We start from the raw sequence: 21,323 nt of genomic DNA on the forward strand, positions 1-21,323 counted from the left end.
GGCTATCCTCTTTTTTAAAAAATTATTTTTTCTTCTTGCTGTTCTGATCAAATTCTTTTTTTCTTCCTTATGTTCCAAATTATTGATTTGATTATCAACTTCATCCCTTCTACTGCTGGTTCCCTGTAGATTTTTCTTTATTTCACTTAGTATAACCTTCATTTCTGCCTGGGTCTTTTTCATGCTGTTGAAGTACCCAGTGAGTTCCTTGGGCATCCTAATAACCACTCTTTGGAACTCTGCATCTCATAGGTTGCTTATCTCCATTTGGTTTAGCTCTTTTTCTGGAGTTTTGATCTATTCTTTCATTTGGGTCATGTTTCTTTGCCTCCTTATTTTGGCAACCTCCCTGTGTTTGTTTCTGTATATTAAGTATAGCTGCTTTGACTCCCTGTCTCAGTAGCATGGCCTATTATAGAAAAGTGCACCGGTAAGTTGTATGGGATGGAGCCTTAGGTAATCACCAGGGCTTGCAGCCCTTGTACCACTCTGTGGCTTTGTGTTGGGGAAGGCTCAGAGAAGGGACAATACTGTTGCCTTGCCTCTGGAGTTCTGACTGGAAGGAAGCTGTCTCCTGGCACTCACCCTCTTGCCCATCTCTTCAATTTCTCCCTGTATGCCACTAGTGCCCTTTCATCTGTTGCCCTGGTGCTGAATCCCAGAGTGGGTGGGTCTTTGAAAGTCCTAAGTTCACTGCAGGCCCTTTAAGAGGAGTCTCCTGAGAATCCTGCAGTTTCTTCCACCACCCCAACCCCCACGAGTTTTTACAGCCAGAAGTTATGGGAACTTGTCTTCCTAGTGCTGGAATCCTTGGCTGGGTGTTGTGGTGTGGGGCTGGGATCCCTTACTCCCGAGGTATCCCTTCTGATTTTTATCCACCACTCATGGGTGTGGTACCACTCATTCCACCTCTCCGCCTCTCCATGCATGTCTGTGTCTCTGCCCCTTCTACCCGTATGGAGGAATGTGGCTTCTTTAAAGCCTTGGTTTTTGGGTTTCCATGCAGCTCGATTTTCTGACGAAACTGGGTGATACTTGTTTTGTAGTCTAGTTGTAATTTTTGCTGTAGTAGTGTGAAGAAGTGAAGTGTGTTTACTTACACCTCCTTCTTGACCAGAAGTCATAACTAGTGTTTTAACCTCTGTATCTGGTAGATTCTTGTGTCTATTTAGTTTAGTTCTTGTTCCAGAGTTTTGTTTGTTCTTTTATTTGGGACATGTTTCTTTGTCTCCTCATTCTGGCAGCCTTCCTGTGTTTGCGTCTATGCATCAGGTACATCTTCTGGTCTGTTAGAATATCCTTATGTAGAAGGTGCCCTGTAGGGCCCAGGGTGTGGTCTCACTGGTCACCTGAGTTGAGCACTCCAGATGAAGCCCCTGTGTGAACTGTGTGTACCCTCCTGTTGTAATTGAGTCTTGATTGCTGTTGGCATGTCAGTGGGAGGCATTTACCCAGGCCAATCAGTTGTAAGGACCAGCAGCAAGTATAGCACAGGAGCTGCTGTGCAGGGGTCAACCCTGTGAAGCAGGACTCACTTCATCAAGGCTATGGTGCATGACGAGTCAAGCCCTTGACTGTGTCACTCATAGAAATAGTTGAGTTGTGCTCTGGCATGATCTCGAACTGTCCACCAGGTGCATTTGCTCTCGGGCCTCTTGGGAAGTGCAGACCAAGGTCTGCCACATCCTGTGCCCTGCCCAGGGCCAACCGGCATGAGCTGCAAAATGATCTACAGATGGCTGCTACTTGTGCTGGGTTTGGAGGTGATCAGAAGAGGCCAGGCTGTGAACTCAGACCAGCTACTGCTAGTGCCAGGCCTGGGGACACTTAGCGAGAGGTATGGAGCTTGCTGAGGCCAGATGCTGCTTGTTTGGGGTTTGTGAACCTTTGAGAGATTTTAGGAAAGTCCAAAGTATGAGCCAAGACAAGCTGTTTTATTAAAAAGCCACTGGAAGCAGCTTCAGTGCGTCCACAAGTTGGTTGGAGTGGGGTGGAGGTTTCAGGGTATCACCAGGGTGGGGCAAAAATGTTAGCCAGCTTGATGGAGACAGATATAGCACCTGCCTGTGCCTGCAGGGAAGGGGCTCAACAAAGGAACAATGGCTTCTGCCAGCACTTCTGTTTGGGAGAAAGCTGCCCCTCCAGCACTTGCCCCAAAGCCAGACAATTCATTCCCTCCCTGTATGTCCCTGGCACCTTTTGAGCTGTTTTTTGCTCCAGTGCAGGAGCCCTTGCTTGGCCCCTTAAGAAGAACACCTGTGACTTCCAAAGCCCTCTGACTCACTCAGCTATACAGATCCTGCTGGTTTCCACAGTAAAAAGTTATGGGGACTTCTCTTCTTGGCACTGGAACCCTGGGCTGGGGAGCCTAATATGGGGCTGGGACCCCTTGCTTTTCATGGGGCACCTCTCAGCTGAGCTACCCCTCCTGATTTTTAACCACCACAGGAGGATGTGGGACCTGCCCCTCATCCTCATCTCCACCCCTCCTACCAGTCTTGATGTGGCATCTTCTATATATCCTTAGTTATTGGACTTCTGTTCAACAAGACAACAGGTGGTTCTGAATGATGGCTGTACTGTAGTTTAGTTGTAATTTAGATATGGTCATGGGAGGATGCATGTACCACATTTAACTACTCCATCATCTCAAACAGGAGCCATAACTTTTTAAATGTATTTGCTTAGTATCTAGAGATCTTGTTAAATTCACATATTCTAATAATCTGTCTCTATGGCTTATTTTTGTTGTTTGCACATGTTCAATCATACTATCTGAATAATGATGGTATTTATTCATTCCTTGTTAATTTTTGTACATTTCTCTTTTCCTTATATTATTGCACTGGTTAGGACCTGTAGAATTGTGCTGTATAGAAATTACAATTAACCCTGGTCAGTGTGGCTCAGTTGGTTAGAGCATCATCCTATAGCCTGAGGGGTTGCAAGTTTGACTCCAGGTTAGGGTACATAACAAGGTTGCAGGTTTGATCCGCAGTCTGGACATGTGAGAGAAGGAAACTGATTGGCATTCCTCACATCGGTCTCTCTCTCTCTTTCCACTTCCTTTATCTCTAGAAGCAATGAAAAAAATGTCCTCAGGTGAGGATTGAAAAATAAATAAATGAAAATTATAGTCATCTTTTCTCAGTGTCAATAACAAAAAAAGTTCAACATATCTAATAATAATGATGTTTACTGTTGGTCTTTTGTAGGTAATGTTTATCAGATTAAAGTACCTTCTCATCTTAGTATGCTATACATTTTTATCATGAGTAGATGTTTAGTATCTTATCAAAAACTTATTATTTATCTGTTGAGATGATCATATGCTTTTTCTCTTTTATTCCATATGTGTGATATTATATTGATTGATTTTCGAATGTTAAAACAACTTTGATGTCCTAAAATTAACACAAATTGGTCAATATATTATTTTATGTCATATAATGCTAGATTTCTTATATTTTGCTTGGGATTTTTGCATCAATGTTCATGAGTGAGATTGGCCTCTTTTAAAAATAATATCCTTGTCAGAATTTTATGTCAAGGTTCTGCTGGCCTCATAAAGCATATTGTGAAGTGTTTTCTCTTTTTCTATTCTTTGGAAAAGTTTGTTCAAGGCTGGCAGTTTTTCTTCTTTAAATGCTTGGTATATTTACAAGTAAGTCATCTGAGACTGATTGTCTTTATGGGAATATTTTTCATTGTGCAGTAGGGTTTTTTAGAAACTATTCAGTTTCCACTTTTTCTTGTGTTTATTATTGTAAGTTGTTCTAGGAGTTTGTCCATTTCATTGGAGTTTTCAAATGTATTGACAAAAATTTTTTGTAATATCCTCTTATATTGTTTTATGTCTGTAGGATGTACAGCGATGTCATCTGTTTTATTCTTGACATTGGTTACTGAGGTCATGTATCTTCTTCTTGATCAGTCCCCATCAGGGGTTTATCAATTTTATTGGTCTATGTAAATTATCAACTATTGCTTTCTATTGTAAGTTTGTTCCTATTAAATTAATATTAGGTCTCATAATTATTCTTTTCTTCTTTTTATCCTCTTTGAGTTTATTATGCTCTTATAATTTCTTAGGACAAATGGTTGGGTCATTGTTTTTCAACTGATTTTTTTCTACCTTATAATTTTCCTATACACATGGATTGAGTTATTGGCACAAATTTTGATATGTGGCACCTTCATTCGCATTCATTTAAAATCTCTTCTAATTTTCATGACTATTTCTTCTTTGTTCTATAGTTTACTCAGAACTGTATTTCTTAATTTCCAAATTTATGTGGATTTTATAGTTATCTTTTGTCATTGATCTGAAGTTTAATTCCATAGTGGGCAAAAAACATGCTATAAATAATTTCAATATTTTGAAATACATTGAGACTTGCTTTATAACCCACATATGGTCCATGTTTGTAAATGTTCCATGTGCACTTAAAAATTATGTATATTTTGTGGTTACTTATTACAGTGCTGTTTATGTGTCAATTAGATCAAATTTATTAATTATGTTCCTCAAAATCCATATATTTTCTGATTTGTCTGCTTATTCTATCAGTGAATGAAAAGGAGATGACATTAAGGTCGCTATGATTGTAAATTTGCCTTTTCTCTTTTTTGTTCTTTTAATTTTTTTTCATATATTTGGCTTGATGTTTTCTTTAATGCTGAAAATATCTCAGCCATTATCTAGTCAATTTTTTTTCTGTATCCATGGGACTGACAAAAGCTTTACCAAGTCTGAGTCTTGCAGCTGCCTCCACCAGAACTGATGGACACTTCGAGAGGAAAAGCATCCATAATGTCAGGCTCACCTCTTTGGGTTTTCTTTGTCTCCTGGAATCTGGCCCAATAATTCTTTACTCTTTTGTGAGCTCTAGTAATATATAACAGATTTTTAGATACTTTTTTGTCTAGATATAGTCATCAGAAGAGAATGGTAAAATTTTCTTAGGTCACAATCACTAGAAACAGAATTCTACCTTGAAATTTTTATATGCATACTTGAAAAAGTATCTCTTCCCTTATTCCTGAATAATTCAGGCTTTAGAAATATTTTACTCAAGGCACTTCATCACACATATTATTAGGCAATATTTTATTTCAATGTTGTTTTCTAACACCCAAGTTGTTTATTATTATTATTATCATTATTATTATTATTATTTTAGTCACTGCTTCCTTGCTATCTTTCTGGGATAGTAGATAGTTTATTAGTCTCCAATTCACTAATATTTCAGTCTTTCAAGGGTTTTTGTTTTCTGCAGGAGTTTCAGTACAACTCCCCATCTTAAATGGTCCAAAGACCTCATCTCTTCTCTTTGTGGACATAAATACCCCAGCCCCTGGTTTATTACACATCAACACTGTCATAGGGTTAATTTATATGATTACTGTTTTGGCTATTAGCAACCTTTTTGCTTCTGACACTTGAGAATTTCTGTGTTGTGATCTAAGAATACTGTTTTTTTAAATTATCACATTATATTCAATATTTATCAGGGTTTATATTGAAATGGATTAAGGATAGTCTAGTCTGCCATTTTGCTGCTACTGTTAATCTAGTCCTATTATTTTTTAGGAAATCACCAGAATGATACACTCCTCTAGTCCTAAAATTAATAGTTGTATAAAGCAATAATGCAAAATGTTTTCTCAAATTGTTTCATTTAGCTCTGGCCTGCTTGGCTGTGACCAATTTAACTCCCTATCTTAGAAAGGAGCTTTTAGTTCAGCTTTTAGCATCTTGGGGGAAGCCATTAAGGGAGCATAAGTAAATTCTCAGGTTCACTACAAGAATTAAAATTATAAATCCAGATTATCAAGCAATGATTCAGAATCAAGATATAGAGAGTAGGTGCTATTTCAAGATTAACCTACTTGAGCTACCCTTTATTAGGCCCACCCATCCTTTTTTGTATTTTCTGGGACCTGGACTTTTCTTAAAACTTGGTGATCGCACACACAGGTTTCCAGTCACTCTTTCCATGTACCCATTCCAATCTTGCTTTACAACTACCGTGTCATCAATACGGCTCTTCCTAAAGGTACCCACAGTTTTCATCTTGATAAATCCAGTGGGTACTTCTCTGCCCGTGTGGTTATCAGTATTACACAGATAACTACTCCATTCTTGTAAAAGTGCCCCCTTTTGGCTTTAGTTACACCACAATCTCCTGGATTTTCTCATATCACTCACTGCCTGCTCCCTCCCAGTCTCCTTTAATGGTTCCTTTTTTTTCTACTTTATCTTTAAATCATGGGCTATCTCAGGGCTCATTTTTGAGGCTCTTCTGTTCTTTGTTCTTTAGGATATCATCCAGTATCACACTTTTAATATCACCTATATGCTAATGATTGCCAATTTCATATTTCCAACTCTAGCCTCTCAAATTCATATAGCCTACTTCTGAATTGACATCTTCATTTGGTTATTAATATGTTTTCTCAAAGTTTATCCATTTGCTCTTCCACCTTTATTCTTTTCTTTTATATTTTATTTATTTTTAAATATTTTATTTATTTATTTTTAGAGACAAGGGAAGGAAGGGAGAAAGAGAGGGAGAGAAACATCAATGTTTAGTTGCCTCTCGCACGTCCCCAACCAGGGACCTAGCCTGCAACCCAGGCATGTACCCTGACTAGGAATTGAACCAGCAACACATTGGTTCACAGGCCAGTGCTCAATCCACTGTGCCACAGCAGCCAGGGCTTCCACCTTTATTCTTAGTGGCAACATTAACCCCCCACTTGTTTAAGCCCAAACTTTTATTTTTCCTTTTCCTTCATTCCCCATATCCAATCATGAGGAGGTAATCCAGTCATTTCTACCTCCAAATACACTTCAGATATGCCCAATTGTCCTATTAAGTGTGAATATTATTACTATCATTGTGTAGTTACATAAGCAGGGAATAAGAGAACAAGAACATGTTAGTAATTTGCCTAAGGGTACACAGCTTTTATGCAGAGGAATCCTTATTTCAGATCCACTATTCTTCCTATGAGAACTTCACCCTCAAACAATACTTGTGAATGAATTAGTGAATAGATGCATCTAGATAGTAATAAAATCCATAACCATGGCTTTTATCAGAGGAAAATTCTCTTCTACTGAAAAATAACTCTGCTATCTATAGAGTAGAAACCATTGTTACAAATAAAAAAGCTTTGTTACTGTAAGATAGGGTAATACTGTGATATCACCACATGTCAATACCTCTTAATACTTAAAACCAGTTTCAGAATTTAAGACTATGAAAGACAGACAACTTGGCTTCCAAAATGCCCTCTATTTCTCTTAAGAATATATGGCCAATTATATCCTAAACATATTGCATTTTTTCTATAGGGTTTTATCTCCCTTCTCCTCCTCCAGCAAAGGTATTCAATCAACTAAAAGGCTTGCCAAAACTTTTATTTTGGCTTCTCTACTGTCATAATTTTATTAATAATCAACATTTCTCAACAAAAAGTCAAAGGAACAAAGGAAAGAATCTCAAGAGAGCCAGTATGTACCTTGATGATATAAACTAAATATTGGATGACATTTTTTAAAGTATATTTTATTGATTATGCTGTTACAGTAGTCCCAATTTTCTTTCCTCTTTGCTCCCCTCTGCCCAGTACCCCACTTCCATCCAGCAATGCCACCCCCCCTTAGTTCATGTCCATGGATCGTGCATATCAGTTCTTTGGCTTCACCCTTTCCTATATTATTCTTAACTTCCCCCTGTCTATTTTGTACCAACCAGTCATGCTTCTTAATCCCTGCACCATTTCCTCATATCTCCCCCTTCCCCTTCCCAGCTGTTAACTCTCCAAATGATCCCCATACCTATGATTCTGTTCCTATTCTGGTTTCCTTAGTTGGATTTTGTTTTTATTTTTTAGATTCAATTGTTGATAGTTGTGAGTTTGTTGTCATTTTAATGTTCATAATTTTGAATTTCTTTTTCTTAAGTAAGTCCTTTTGACATTTCATATAATAATGGCTTGGTGATGATTAACTCCTTTAGCTTTATCTTGTCTGGGAAGCACTTCATCTGCCCTGCCATTCTAAATGATAGCTTTGCTGGATAGAGTAATTCTGGTTGTGGGTCCTTGCTTTCCATCACATTGAAAACTTCTTGCCAGTCTCTTCTTGCCTACAAAGTTTCTTTTGAGAAATCAGCTGATAGACTTCTAGGCACCCCTTTTGTAGGTAACTCTCTGCTTTTCTCTTGCTGCTTTTAAGATTCTCTCTTTATCTTGAACCTTTGGCATTTTAATCATGATGTGTCTTGGCATGCTCTTCTTTGGGTCTAGCTTGTTTGGGACTCTCTGTGCTTCCTGGACTTGTATGTCTATTTCCTTTGCCAAATTTTGGGAGTTTTCCTTCATTATTTTCTCACATAAGCTTTCAATTTCTTGCTCTTCCTCTTATCCTTCTGGCACCCATATGATTCAGATGTTGGCACGTTTAAAGTTGTCCCAGAGGTGCCTAAGCCTCTCCTCATTTTTTTCAGGTCTTGTTCCCTCATTCTGCACTGGTTGACTGTTTTTATCTTCCTTATTTCCAAATCCTTGATTTGAACCACAGTTTTCTTCCCTTCACCATTAGTTTTGTGTGGATTATCCTTTATTTCATTGAGCATAGCCTTCACTTCTTCCCTTATTTGTTTGCCATACTTAAGCATACATGTCAAGCCTGTTAACATCTTTATCACCAGTGTTTTGAACTCTGCATCTGTTAGGTTGGCTATGTCTTTGTCTGTTAGGTTGGCTATCACCTCCTCGCTTAGTTCTCCCACTGGAACCTAGATCCGTTCCCTCTTTTGGGCCATACTTCTCTGTCTCCTCATCTTGACAGGCTCCTGTGTTTGTTTGCCTCTGTGTCTTAGGTAGAGCTGTTGCACCTGTTATGTTGTAATGGGTGGAGCCTTAGGTATTCATCAGTAACGGGCAACCTGTTTCACCACGTTGTGACGCTGTATGTGAGAGAGTGGTCCAAGATTGAACAATGCCGTTTGCTCAGCACTCACCCCTTTTCCAGGCACATCTCCCACTTCTGTATGGGACTGGTGCTTCTCTAGCTGTTGCCCTGGCTGTCCTTCCAGAGTGGGTGGGTCTGTGGATGTTCTAGGACGATGGGGGCCCTTTAAACAAGTGGACTCTGCCGAGAGATGGGCAGTTTCTTCCTCTGCCCCAACTCCTACTGGGTTGTACAGTCAGAAGCAATGAGGCTTTATTGTCCCCGGTGCTGGGACTGTGAGCTGTGCGGTCTGGTCGGTGCTGGGAGTGCTCCCCAGGTGTCCCTCCCTTCTTTTTAAAATATATGACTGCGCTTTCTGCTGGCCTGCCACTGCTGCTGTTGCTGCTGCTGCTGCCACCACACTGCTTACTCTCTGCCCCACCTCCGCCTCTCCTACCTGTCTGGATGAGTATTTCTTCTTAATATCTTTGTTTGTTGGACTTCCATGCAGCTCGATTTTCTGTAACTTCTGGTTGTCTCTAGTTTTGAGGTACTTGTATTTTTCTTTAGTTGTGGAGGGAGATGCAGTGCATCTCTCTAGGCCTACATCTTGGCCAGAAGTCCTGGGTGACATTTTTGAGATAATAACTCTGTATTGTAACCAACTAGGAGTCATTTTAAATGCAAATATTGTTAGTAGGATCAGGGAAGACAGTCGATTATCATCATTGGCAGCTTTACCTTTTGTATATGATAACATTAATTGGAAAGTTATCTTTTCAATTGTAGAACCTCTCTTCCTGAGTGAAGTTAGAGCACTGTTTTATTGTATGTGTTTTGCCCCCCAACATTATTTACAATCTTAAATAATTTTTAGTGAAACCCACTTGACTTTTTTGGCATTAACTTCATTTCTAAGCGTTGAATGCCATTATCACTTTAGGAACTTCTCAAAATCAATTTGACTTAGAGTTTATTTTATACTTAGAGACTTAATTATCTTTTTTGTGAAATTCCTTATCCATTCACTCAAGTGCTAGAGGTCTTTGTGACATTTTGGTAACGCTAATATCTTTGGACATAGTAGATTCTAGTTTTAATAAAATATGTAAGTATATCTTTTTTGAATTCCCACAGAGCTCTGTACCATGGAGTGTGGTAACCATGGAGTTTGCTCAAGGGGAATTTGTCAATGCGAAGAAGGCTGGGTAGGACCAACATGTGAAGAACGCTCCTGTCATTCTCTCTGTGCTGAGCATGGCCAATGCAAAGATGGAAAATGTGAGTGTAGCCCTGGATGGGAGGGCGACCACTGCACAATTGGTAAGTGCCACCATATTTTGAACAATGTAAATTGGATTAATTGGAGAAAAGCAGTCTAGTGGATCAGTCACCAGGATTGTCATAGAATTGATGTTGAAGGAGAGAAGAAGGAGGGGGGTTAGCCATAGTTTGAAAGTTTTACTAAATAGGAGGTTCCCTCTTTCATTGATAATGTCTTATTTCTTGTGCCATTTCCTTTCTAGTTAGCTCAGTATACCTTTTATTTTCTGCTTTCAAGTACTTTTGAGTTTCTCAGATGAAAGATGATACCTTGGAATACAGTGTCATTAGTTAATAAGAGGAGTGCTTTTGTTGTGAATGTAACATCCACTGCCCAATTTTTCTTTTGAAATGTATAGGTTGTTTCCATTGAAAGCATTTAGAGGCAACTTTATTAAATAAGACTTCTTTAACAGGGGCCATCTAATAACATCAGACGCTATTGTTAATATTTATGAGGAAGATGCTCCTGACCTACCATCAATAGACTATCTGTGTTCGATTGTTGATCAGATAGCATAAGGACTTTGTACTGAGGCATCCATCCTCTGTTTTTATCCTGTGTCACCAATTTCACTTATTTTCAGCATGCTGCCTGTGAGAGTGGCCTGTGGTGTGAGAAAGTCTTGCAATAATCTCTCACATGGTCTTCACACTACAAAAAACACTACTAATAATGGTTTCAGTTTTACAACGCTTTCTTTTTCTGGATAAAACTATCAAAGACCTTAGCACATACATGTATCTGAGACAAAGTTTTCCTGCATAGACAGCTAAGGAAAGTGGATCACAGAATCTTCCAATGGCGTTTCATGAGCACACAGAAAATTACGCACAGCAAAGGCACACACGGGGGTCTGGATACCAAATTCATTGTTTGTGGGCTTTTTGCCCCCACTAGACTGTACTACAGCTTCCATTTTTAGGTGAAAGTATTTTGTTATAATAGTTGGAGCCTTCCAAAGTAATGTATAATAAAAATAATATATATAACATAATCTTAATAAAATGCATTACTTACTACTCTGCTAAAGGTACAGTAAGTCTTGTTCTATGACTGTGGAAAATATTTCAGATTCATTAAAAAGCTGGTGAGGGGTTAGATTCAGATACAGCTTAAGTAATTACATTCATGCCACTACAGTAAGTTTATTGCCTTCATATATGAGGATTTAAATATTGTGATGTTAACTAAAGGTGGTTACTCCGTAACTTCCTTCTAAAGATAGTGCTAATAAGAAGTTCTAGCTAGTGATCTTTCACAAAAGTTATTACTGAAATGTAAAAATGCAGTCCTTATACTTTTAATGAAATATGACATTTTTTAGGAAGCCTAATAGAGTTTCTTGCAGAAAAAGACATTAACATCTTTCCAACAGAAAATATGATTCCCAAACTATACAGGTCAGTGTACTAACCTTTGAGCTGCAGGCATTTAGCAGTTCACAGTTTGTTGTTCTCCTTCCAGGCAACAGATGGTAAACCATTAGTACATGTTGTATAGCTTTGGTCTCCCAGAAACTCATTTAATAACTCTTTTCCCCCCCTTTTTAGCTCACTACTTAGATGCTGTCCGAGGTAAGATTTTTCTCACTTGTTTTATAACAGAAAAATATTTTAAATGGAAATGTGCATGTGGGAAAGGAAGGGTTGGTGTTTTCTTTTTTCCCTTTCACTTTTGGCACTTCTAAATGTAATATTGTCAAGTTCATACTATAAAAGTCAGCCTAAAAAGTAATCTGTTTTAACAACACCCAAGACTCTTTTTTGCCATAGTGTGTAATGGATGGATAAGCAGCTTTAAGAACAAGTTTTCCTTGTCTTTGAGTTCTGTGTGTGTGTAACACATACAAGTAATTATTAAGTATATTTAGGCAGACAGTTGAATTTTTCTTTAACATAACAATATAGCTCTAAGTCCATGTACAGTGTCCTTACAAGGTTAGAAGGATTATCCCTCTATAAATACTCCATCATTCATCCCTACAGGGATCTGCCTTTGCTAAAGACAGTAAGGATTTTTCCAGATATCCTGGTGCCTTTCTTACCTAAGCCTCAGAAGCTTGAATGCATTGCAAAGTATTCCTGAATTCTCCTATCCTTTGTATATCCCTGAGAATGGAACTAGATAAATGGAAATAAATCAATTCCTTTCTTAAACCTATATATGTTCATCCTATACCACTTCTTGAGGAATTATATATATATACACAGTCATGTGCCACATTATGATGTTTCAATCAATGACAGACCACTTATACAACAGTGGTCCCATAAGATTTTAATGGAACCAAAACATTTCTATCACCTAGTGACATCATAGCTGTCATAATGTCATAGCACATATGTTATTCACTTAAACAAACCTTCACTGCAAGCTATATAAAAGTGTAACACATGCAATTACAGTAGTAGGCTCTACCATCTAGGTTTATGTAAGTATACTCAATGATGTTCTCACAACAACATTGCCTAGTGACACATTTCTCAGAATGTATCCCTGTTATTAAGCAGTGCGTGACTATGTGTACACACAGACGCGTGCATGCACACACACTATTAGGTCCTCCATATCTGTGAGTTTCACACCCACAGATTCAACCAACCACCAACCGAAAATACAGGGTGGGGAAAAAGTATGTTTACAGTTGTTCATATGGAAAATAATACAACAATTAATAAATAATAATACAAGAAAAAACTCTGTTTTGTGTACTCACAACTGTAGACCTATGTTTGCCTCACCCTGTATTAGGAAACAAAAATGCCAGAAAGTCGATTCCTAAACAATACAGTATAACAACATTTACACAACATTGACATTAGGTATTATAAGTAACCTAGAGATGATTTAAAGTACATAGAGGATGTGCATAGGTCATATGCAAATATAGTGCCATTTTATATACGGGACTTGAGCATCCTCGAATTTTAGTACCCCCGAGGATCCTGGAACCAATTCCCTACAGATACCAAGGAGCAACTATATACATAATCTTTCCATATTTTCTAACACCCATCTGTCATGTCATTTTTAAGTTTTTTTCTTCCTCTGGTCTGTTGATAGTTGCTTGGAAAACCATTTGAAAGGAACACTGTCTTGCATCTACAGATTTAAAACAACAAAACTTTCTTTTGCCCTTCATACTTGTGGAATTTTCTTACAAAGACAGAAAATGAAAAGAATGTTGATTGGACTATCTCCAGTAAAATCTAGATCTGGTCCTGTATTGTTACTGGGGAAAATTTCCAGAAGCTCTATGCTTTTATTACTGTCTCTGTTCATCTGCCCACTGAGCACTGGTACATGCACAGTTGCCTTTTGGAATAGCCTAACTCTGAACTCTGATAGAAAGAGTAGGGCATTCCCGATAAATGTAAAGTCTACATAGATTCCATTGCCAGTGTGTGTGGTTTATCAATGGGTATAAGTCATTTAAGTGAGTATAACAATTTTCTCTTGACTAAATGTATCCAGTTATTCTTTAGAATTCTGAAAGTCTAAATTTGGCATGCATTAATTCCATAATCATTTGTTGAACACTTAACTTCAAGCATAATATTATGCTAGCTTCTGAGAGAGATACCAGGTAAGTAAGAAAAATCAATCTTTATCCCTAAGATTAATATCAGTCTTGCAGAGAAAAACTGAATAGATGTAAAGCAACTGCAGCAATTTTTATGGCACCATATGGGCAAATGCTTAATGGTAAGGTCTGAACTGTATATTACATACCAAATTCTAAAGTCATATATCCCAAGGAAAAAATCCACACAGACTAGAACTAGTTAGGGGATGTTTTTCTTCATAGAAACTGCTGCCTTTTCCCAACTTATTGGCCATGGCTATATACAATATCATCCATCCGATTTTGATTGAGATAAGGAAATACATTTTTCAAAAAGAAACAAACATTTTTTTGTCCCCATCACAGTTTTCCTCGTATCTAGACCAGAGTTTGAGAATTGGAGTTAGCATTAATAATGCCTAATTGGCTCTCCAAGGAAAAGCACAGCAGAGTAAGGGATAACAAGTTCCCTGGGAAGTTTGGGTAAGACAGCAAGCTCCTCTTCCATTTATTCAACACCTCATCTGAATGGAGCCCAGGTGATTAAACACTTCCCCATAGGGAGATACAGCAGTGTTTGTCAATCCCATTCTAATGTCTCTGTGATTGTTACTCTCTACTGTCATTTCAGATGGCTGCCCAGGGCTCTGCTTTGGCAATGGGCGATGTACTCTGGATCAAAATGGTTGGCACTGTGTGTGTCAGGTGGGTTGGAGTGGGACAGGCTGCAATGTTGTCATGGAAATGCTTTGTGGAGATAACTTGGACAACGATGGAGGTGAGTCATTTATAAAATGTCCATATAAGACAGGAATGACCCCGACTCTAGCACAGTGATGACCAGTCTGGCCATTAGTGAAAATTAGGAATCCTTAGTATAAACAATATTGAGTTATATAAAGTCATACTATTATTTAAATCTCGATTTATTGAAAATATACTGTGTTCAGGTAATACTCCAAACTCTTTGCATTCATTATATCAAATTTAATTCCCATACCAACACTATGAGGTAGAGGCACTATTTTCCCTATTTATAGATGGGGAAACTAATGCTTGGAAAGGTCACACAACTAGAAAGCAACAGAACCAAGGTTCCTATTCAGGAATATATGACTTCAGAGCCTGTTTTCATAACTACTACAGCCACGCTTCTTTCCATACCTATGGCATTTACTATATAACAAATTAAGTCAGTGTACCTGTGTCCAAAATGTCAGATAGTACTATAGCTTGCACTATAGGGAATGTGAAATAGTTGTCTTTGTTCTTATTTATTTGGAGCTTCCTCTTAAGTCTCTACCTTTTAGTAACTCTTTATATCTTTCAAAGGACATGGCATCAAGACAGTTCACAGTAGAATTTTTATATTTAATTCAATAGCTGTACATGATGTTTCAAAAAGCCATTTTTGGCCCTGGTCAGGTAGCTCAGTTGGTTGGAACATCATCCCATACATTAAAAGGATGTGGGTTCGATTCCCAGTCAGGGCACATACCCAGGTTTCGGGTTTGATCCTCAGTCAGGGTGCATATGACAGGCAACCAATTGATATTTCTCTCTCACATTGATGTTTCCCTCTCACAATGATGTTTCTCTCTCACATTCATGTTTCTCTCTCTCTCTCCCCCCACCTCCCCCAAATCAATAAATATATCCTTAGGTGAGGATTAAAACATAAAATAAAATAAAATAAAAATCCAGATGTGGCTACAAGGCTTCAGGGTAACCATTTCTACCATTTCTATTTTAGTCAAGCAAACAAAATCACCTAATACATTGTACAGTCGGACATCAAAATAGCTCAAATCATCTCTAAATGAAACAACAAATTCTCACTTCTCTATTACTTTCTACTCAAGGAGACATAAAAATAACAGAAAGCTTTCTTTCTAATATTTGTATATTAGCTTAAAATGAAGTAGATTCTTAAATTTGACTCCTCAGTTTTCTGTATTGCTTAGACAATTATAAACCTTTTCATTTAAATGCAAACATAGGGTTTAAATCAGTAAGGTAGCAATCATAATTAAAGCACCAAGTTGAGTATGACTTTCCTCCTTGTTCTGGCTAGTAGTTTACCTTAAAAAGTTATAAGACTTTATGAATCTTATGTGGAAGCAACTTTTGGGTTAAGAGCACAGGGCTTTGAAGTGAGACTTTCTTGTTTGGAATACTAGCTCTGGTATGTAGTTCCTAGCTATATGATTTGGGGGAAGTTAATTCATGTGAACTATTCAGATGATGATAAATTATACCATTTTCCCCCCACCACTCAAACACATAAACATACAGTAAACTTAGGACAACAGACAATTTTCTGACAAGATTGCTTACTACCTATCTAAATTGAAGTTTTTGTTTGGGAAGCCAGAGTGATATTTTCAATTAAATGTTACACTAATCAATTATTTACTTGACTTTTATGGTCCTCCAAGACTTATCTTTTCCTTCCTTTACTTCCTTTTTATTATAGGCCTCTTTACCTGGTGAGCCGTCTCCTCCACACTCATCATTCTCTGTCCAAACTCAAGCCATATCTCTCATGAAACCTCTGACATCCACCACCCTAGTCTCCCCTGGTGCTTATCACATGTACCATACAATCAAGAACTTAATTATATTCTGTCTATATGATTTTCTTGTTGCATTTTAAGCATAAACCAGAGTCCATAGTTATATGTTCAACATAATCACTAACAATATTAGCTTGCTTGTATTCGGGATTTACTCTGTCCAAGGCACTATGCTGAGTCCTTTGTGCGAATTATTTCATTTAATCCCCATGAGGTAAAACTACTATTAACACTACCTTACAAATTAGGAAATCAAGGTACAGGGAAGTTAAATAAGTTGTTCAAGAATATATAACAAGAAAAATGATAGAGCCAGAGTGCAAGCCTAGGTAGTCTGCCTCATTCCAAACAGGATTTGAGGTAGTAATAGATTTCTGAATTGAGATATTGATTAAAAGGTTTAGACTCAGAAAATACATTAACACTCTATGCAATTACAATTTCTGATTCAATTAGGGTTGAGCCAAAATAAGTTTCCTGCCTTAATAAAGCACAGCTTGATAAAAATGATTGAATATTTAATTACCAAGTATTTTATGACCTCAAGGTCACCTTAAGACAGCCAAAATGTTTAATGAATAGATCAATTAAATATTAATAGCTTATTAATTCTCAATATCAGTGGTATACATACACACAAATGCTGTAGAGCATTTTGTGAATGTGTACTGACCTCTGAACATTTTCTTAAAATTGTGTATCTCATTGGGAATGAAAGACCCCATATGGGTTCGGTGTATTTTTTTTTTACAGTTTTTACTTGTTGGTTCCACTTCTTTCCCTTACCATTTAGTCCCCATCCCCTACCCCACAATCAGCACACTGTTGTTCATGTCCATGAGTCCTTTCTCCTTTTTGCTCAGTCCCTCCCCTTTCTCCCCTCCCATCCCTTAGCTGTCATCCTGCTCTCTATCTATGAGTCAGTCTCTATACAAACCCACTGGCAGCATCAGTGTATTTTTATGACTATTTCATGAGGGAGTATGGGGTTGGGGTGGCTCCTTGAGAGTTCTAATTACCATAATTTTTCTTTAGTATGATTAAGATGATATTGATTGTAAATATAGGTTCAATTCTATCTTCAGATGAGAAGATGGATTAAATAATCTCCAAAAGCCCCATGACTAATATTTTGGACAATAATTTCATTTTTATACTGTTTAATTATTATTATCCCTAAGAATACATTAAATGTCCTTCATTTGGTAGTTTCAGCTTCTAGCTATCCAGAGTGGCTGGATTCATTTAGTTGACTATGACTAATGATTAATATTTGCATACTTATTTGTGCATGTGTGTGTATGTGGGTGTTTTAATTAAATCAGCAAGTGCTAACTGAACCTTTTAGAAAAATGTGGTCCTCATTTTTTTAATGTAATTTTTCAGAAATCTTCCCAATCAAAAAAAAAAAAAAAGCACTTTTAAGCAGTTGCTTCAAGTACCTGCTTCCTGATTACTCTATATTATAACTGATACTTAAGGAATGGCTGTGTTTTTTGCATTCTAATCAGCTCTGAATACTCATTAGTATTGCTGCTATTTCTTGGAGCTTTGACTTTAGTTATAGTTTGATTCAATGCATTGTGACTCTTAGTAACTAATTGGGCTGTATTGAATATGTGGGTGACACAGCTGGTCTAGGAGCTACCTAATAGCTCCTTGAAGAGTAAAAACACAGCATAGCACAAATAACCTTGGATTTTCTAAATTAACATGCAAGAAAAGGAAAGGAATCTTATGCATTCTATATATAAAAACTAATTACTACAGAAATCACAAACCTATCAATCAAATGTCTTTACCTCATTTACCTACCATGTGAATAATCCTGTGCTTCGGGAAGGTGACTTAACACTATGGTGACCACATTTTTGTATGTGAATCATGTGTCCTGATTTGGGGATTGGAAGACATGATAACCATACATTGCATGCACATTTGAATTGACACAAGGGAAAAAGTTTAGACTTTGTATTAACTTAATCAGAATAGCTAAAAGAAACACTAGTGAGAACAAGCCAGAACTATCAAACAAAGAATATTTTAAAGCTATAATAATTAAAACAAAATGGTATTGATGTAAGAGTAAACAAATCAATATAACAGAATAAAAGCTCTGGAACACACCCTAGCACAAATATAAATATAGTATGTTATAAAACCATCATCAAAAATTAGTGAGGAAAAGAAGCATCATGAAATAAGTGGTGCCAAGACAAATATTATAGAAAAAAACTTAGATTTTCGATTCATACTATATTCTAAAATATAAGATAAATAAAAACACTCCAGCTGATTAATGCATTAAAAGTAAAAGAAAACTCAAACACAAATAGAAGAAAATATCAGTGATAGATCTCCAGATGGGAAGGGACGTTAAACATAAAAGCAAGGGCGACCTAGGAACAAACTTAACCAAAGAGATAAAAGACCTGTACACTGAAAATTATGTAACACTGAAGAAAGAAATTAAGGAAGATACAAATAAATGGAAACAAATACCATGTTCTTGGATGAGAAGAATCAACATCATCAAAATGGCCGTACTACCCAAAGCAATTTACAGATTGAATGCAATCCCTATTAAAATGCCAATGACGTATTTCACAGACCTAGAACAAATACTCCATAAATTCATATGGAACCAAAAAAGACACCGAATAGCCAAAGCAATCTTGAGACAGAAGAACACAGCAGGAGGAATCACAATACCAGACATCAAACAATACTACAAAGTCATTGTGATCAAAACAGTCTAGTACTGGCACAAGAACAGACATATAGATCATTGGAAAAGAATAGAGAGCCCAGAAATAAACCCAGGCCTCTATGTCAGCTAATATTTGATAGAGGAGGAAGGAACATAAAATGGAGTGAGAAGAGCCTCTTTAACAAATGGTGCTGGGAGAACTGGACAGAGACGTGCAAAAAAAAAAGAATGAAACCAGACCACCAACTTACACCACACATAAGCATAAACTCAAGATGGATCAAAGACTTCAACGTAAGTCATGACACCATAAAAGTCCTAGAGGAAAACATAGGCAGGAAAATTTCAGGTATCACATGTAACAATATTTCCATGGATACATCTCCTAAGGCAAGAGAAATAAAGGAAAAAATAAACAAATGGGAGTACATCAAACTAAAGAGTTTCTGCTCAGCAAAAGAAAACATCAGCTAGATGAAAAGAAAACCAACCATATGGGAAAACATATTTTCCAATGATATCTCAGACAGAAGACTGATCTCCAAAATATATAAAGAGCTTTTACAACTCAGCTTCAAGAAAATAGACAACCCAATTAAAAAATGGGCAAAGGACCTGAACAAACACCTCTCTGAAGAGGACATACAGAAGGTCCATAGACACATGAAAAAATGCTCAACATCACTAGCCATCAGAGAGATACAAATAAAAACCACAATGAGATACCACTTTACACCAGTCAGAATGGCCATCATCACCAAATCAACAAACAATAAGTGCTGGTGAGGATGTGGAGAAATGGGAACCCTACTGCACGGTTGGTGGGAATGTAAACTGGTGCAGCCACTATGGAAAACATTATGGAATTACCTCAAAAAACTAAAAATGAAACTGCCTTTTAAACCAGCGATTCCATTGCTAGGATTATACCCGAAAAATCCTAAAACCCTAATTCAAAAGAACGTATGCACCCCTATGTTCATAGCAGCACTGTTTACAATAGCTAAGATCTGGAAACAGCCTAAGTGCCCATCTGTAGATGAGTGGATCAAAAAATGGTGGTACGTTTACACAATGGAGTACTATGCAGCAGAGAGAAATAAGGAACTCCTGCCATTTGCAACGACATGGATGGAACTAGAGAGAATTATGCTTAGTGAAATGAGCCAGGCAAAGAGGAAAAATTACCATATGATATCACCTAATACAGGAAACTAAAGAACAACATAAACAAATGAACTAAATAGGACAAGGAGCAGAATAACAACCAATGGGGGGAAGGGGAGGTAGAGAAGGGGGATAAGTGAAGGAAGGGTTTAGTCAAGGAACATGTATAGAGGACTCATGGACATGGACAACGGGGAGGGATATCATTGTGGGAGAAGAGGTGGGCTGGGTTGGGGGGAGCAATGGGGGAAAAATGGGACAACTGTAATTGAAAAATCAAAAAAATAAAAGCAAAAAAAGAAAGCAAGGGGGAAAAACCACAATAGGAAAAAAATGATAAATTGGACTTCATAAAAAATTCACATTTTTTAGTGTTGTTTGGCTAAGCTTATAGACCATCCAATATCTAACTACTTGGAGATATCACAATCAGCACTGTCTGATATGTAGCCATTAATCACATGTGACTGTTTAAATTTAACTTAAATAACATTAAAAATTCAGTTTCTCAGTTGCACTAGCCACATCTCAAGTGCTCAGTATCACGTGAGGCTAGTGGCCACTGTATTAGTGCAGATCTAGAGCATTCTCATCATCGGGGAAAGTTCTGTTGGATAACATTGATCCAAATGTTTGATTCAAATATTTTCTTTTCAGGCAAACATACAGTTTTGGGTACCCAGTGTTTTATTTATTCATCACTACTTTGTACCAAGTATTATGTCATGCACTGAAGAGAAAATGACAAGCAAGAAAAGTTTCTGGCCCTGGCCGGCATGGCTCAGTTGGTTGGAGTGTCGTCCATAGATTGAAGGGTTGCAAGTTTGATTTCCGGTCAGGGTGTGTATAAGAGGCCACTGGTGTTCTTCTCTCTCCCTTCCTCTCTCTCTGAAAGTAATGAAAAAATGTCCTCAGGTGAAGATAAGAAAGAGAGAGAGAAATTTCTGTCTTCTTGGAGCTTATGGCCTAGGAGGGAAAACAGATACTAAATAAGAAACCACACAAATAACTAT

General features: G+C 37.4%; 1 protein-coding gene across 5 annotated transcripts in view; it reads left to right on the top strand.

The window, feature by feature from the left end:
* Positions 1-21,323, top strand: part of TENM1 (teneurin transmembrane protein 1) — a 730,204-nt gene that overhangs the window by 493,194 nt on the left and 215,687 nt on the right. For 3 of the 5 annotated variants that reach the window (XM_090265126.1, XM_090265127.1, XM_090265128.1), the window contains exons 12-14: positions 10,103-10,288; positions 11,843-11,866; positions 14,489-14,635. In XM_090265126.1, the coding sequence (XP_090121252.1) occupies positions 10,103-10,288; positions 11,843-11,866; positions 14,489-14,635 (357 nt within the window). The remainder of the gene's footprint in view (positions 1-10,102; positions 10,289-11,842; positions 11,867-14,488; positions 14,636-21,323) is intronic. The other 2 variants (XM_090265130.1, XM_090265129.1) reach the window with 1 other exon arrangement.

This window comes from Furipterus horrens, unplaced genomic scaffold, assembly GCF_987537825.1.
Source record: "Furipterus horrens unplaced genomic scaffold, mFurHor1.1.pri manual_scaffold_17, whole genome shotgun sequence".
NCBI classification, from domain to species: domain Eukaryota; kingdom Metazoa; phylum Chordata; class Mammalia; order Chiroptera; family Furipteridae; genus Furipterus; species Furipterus horrens.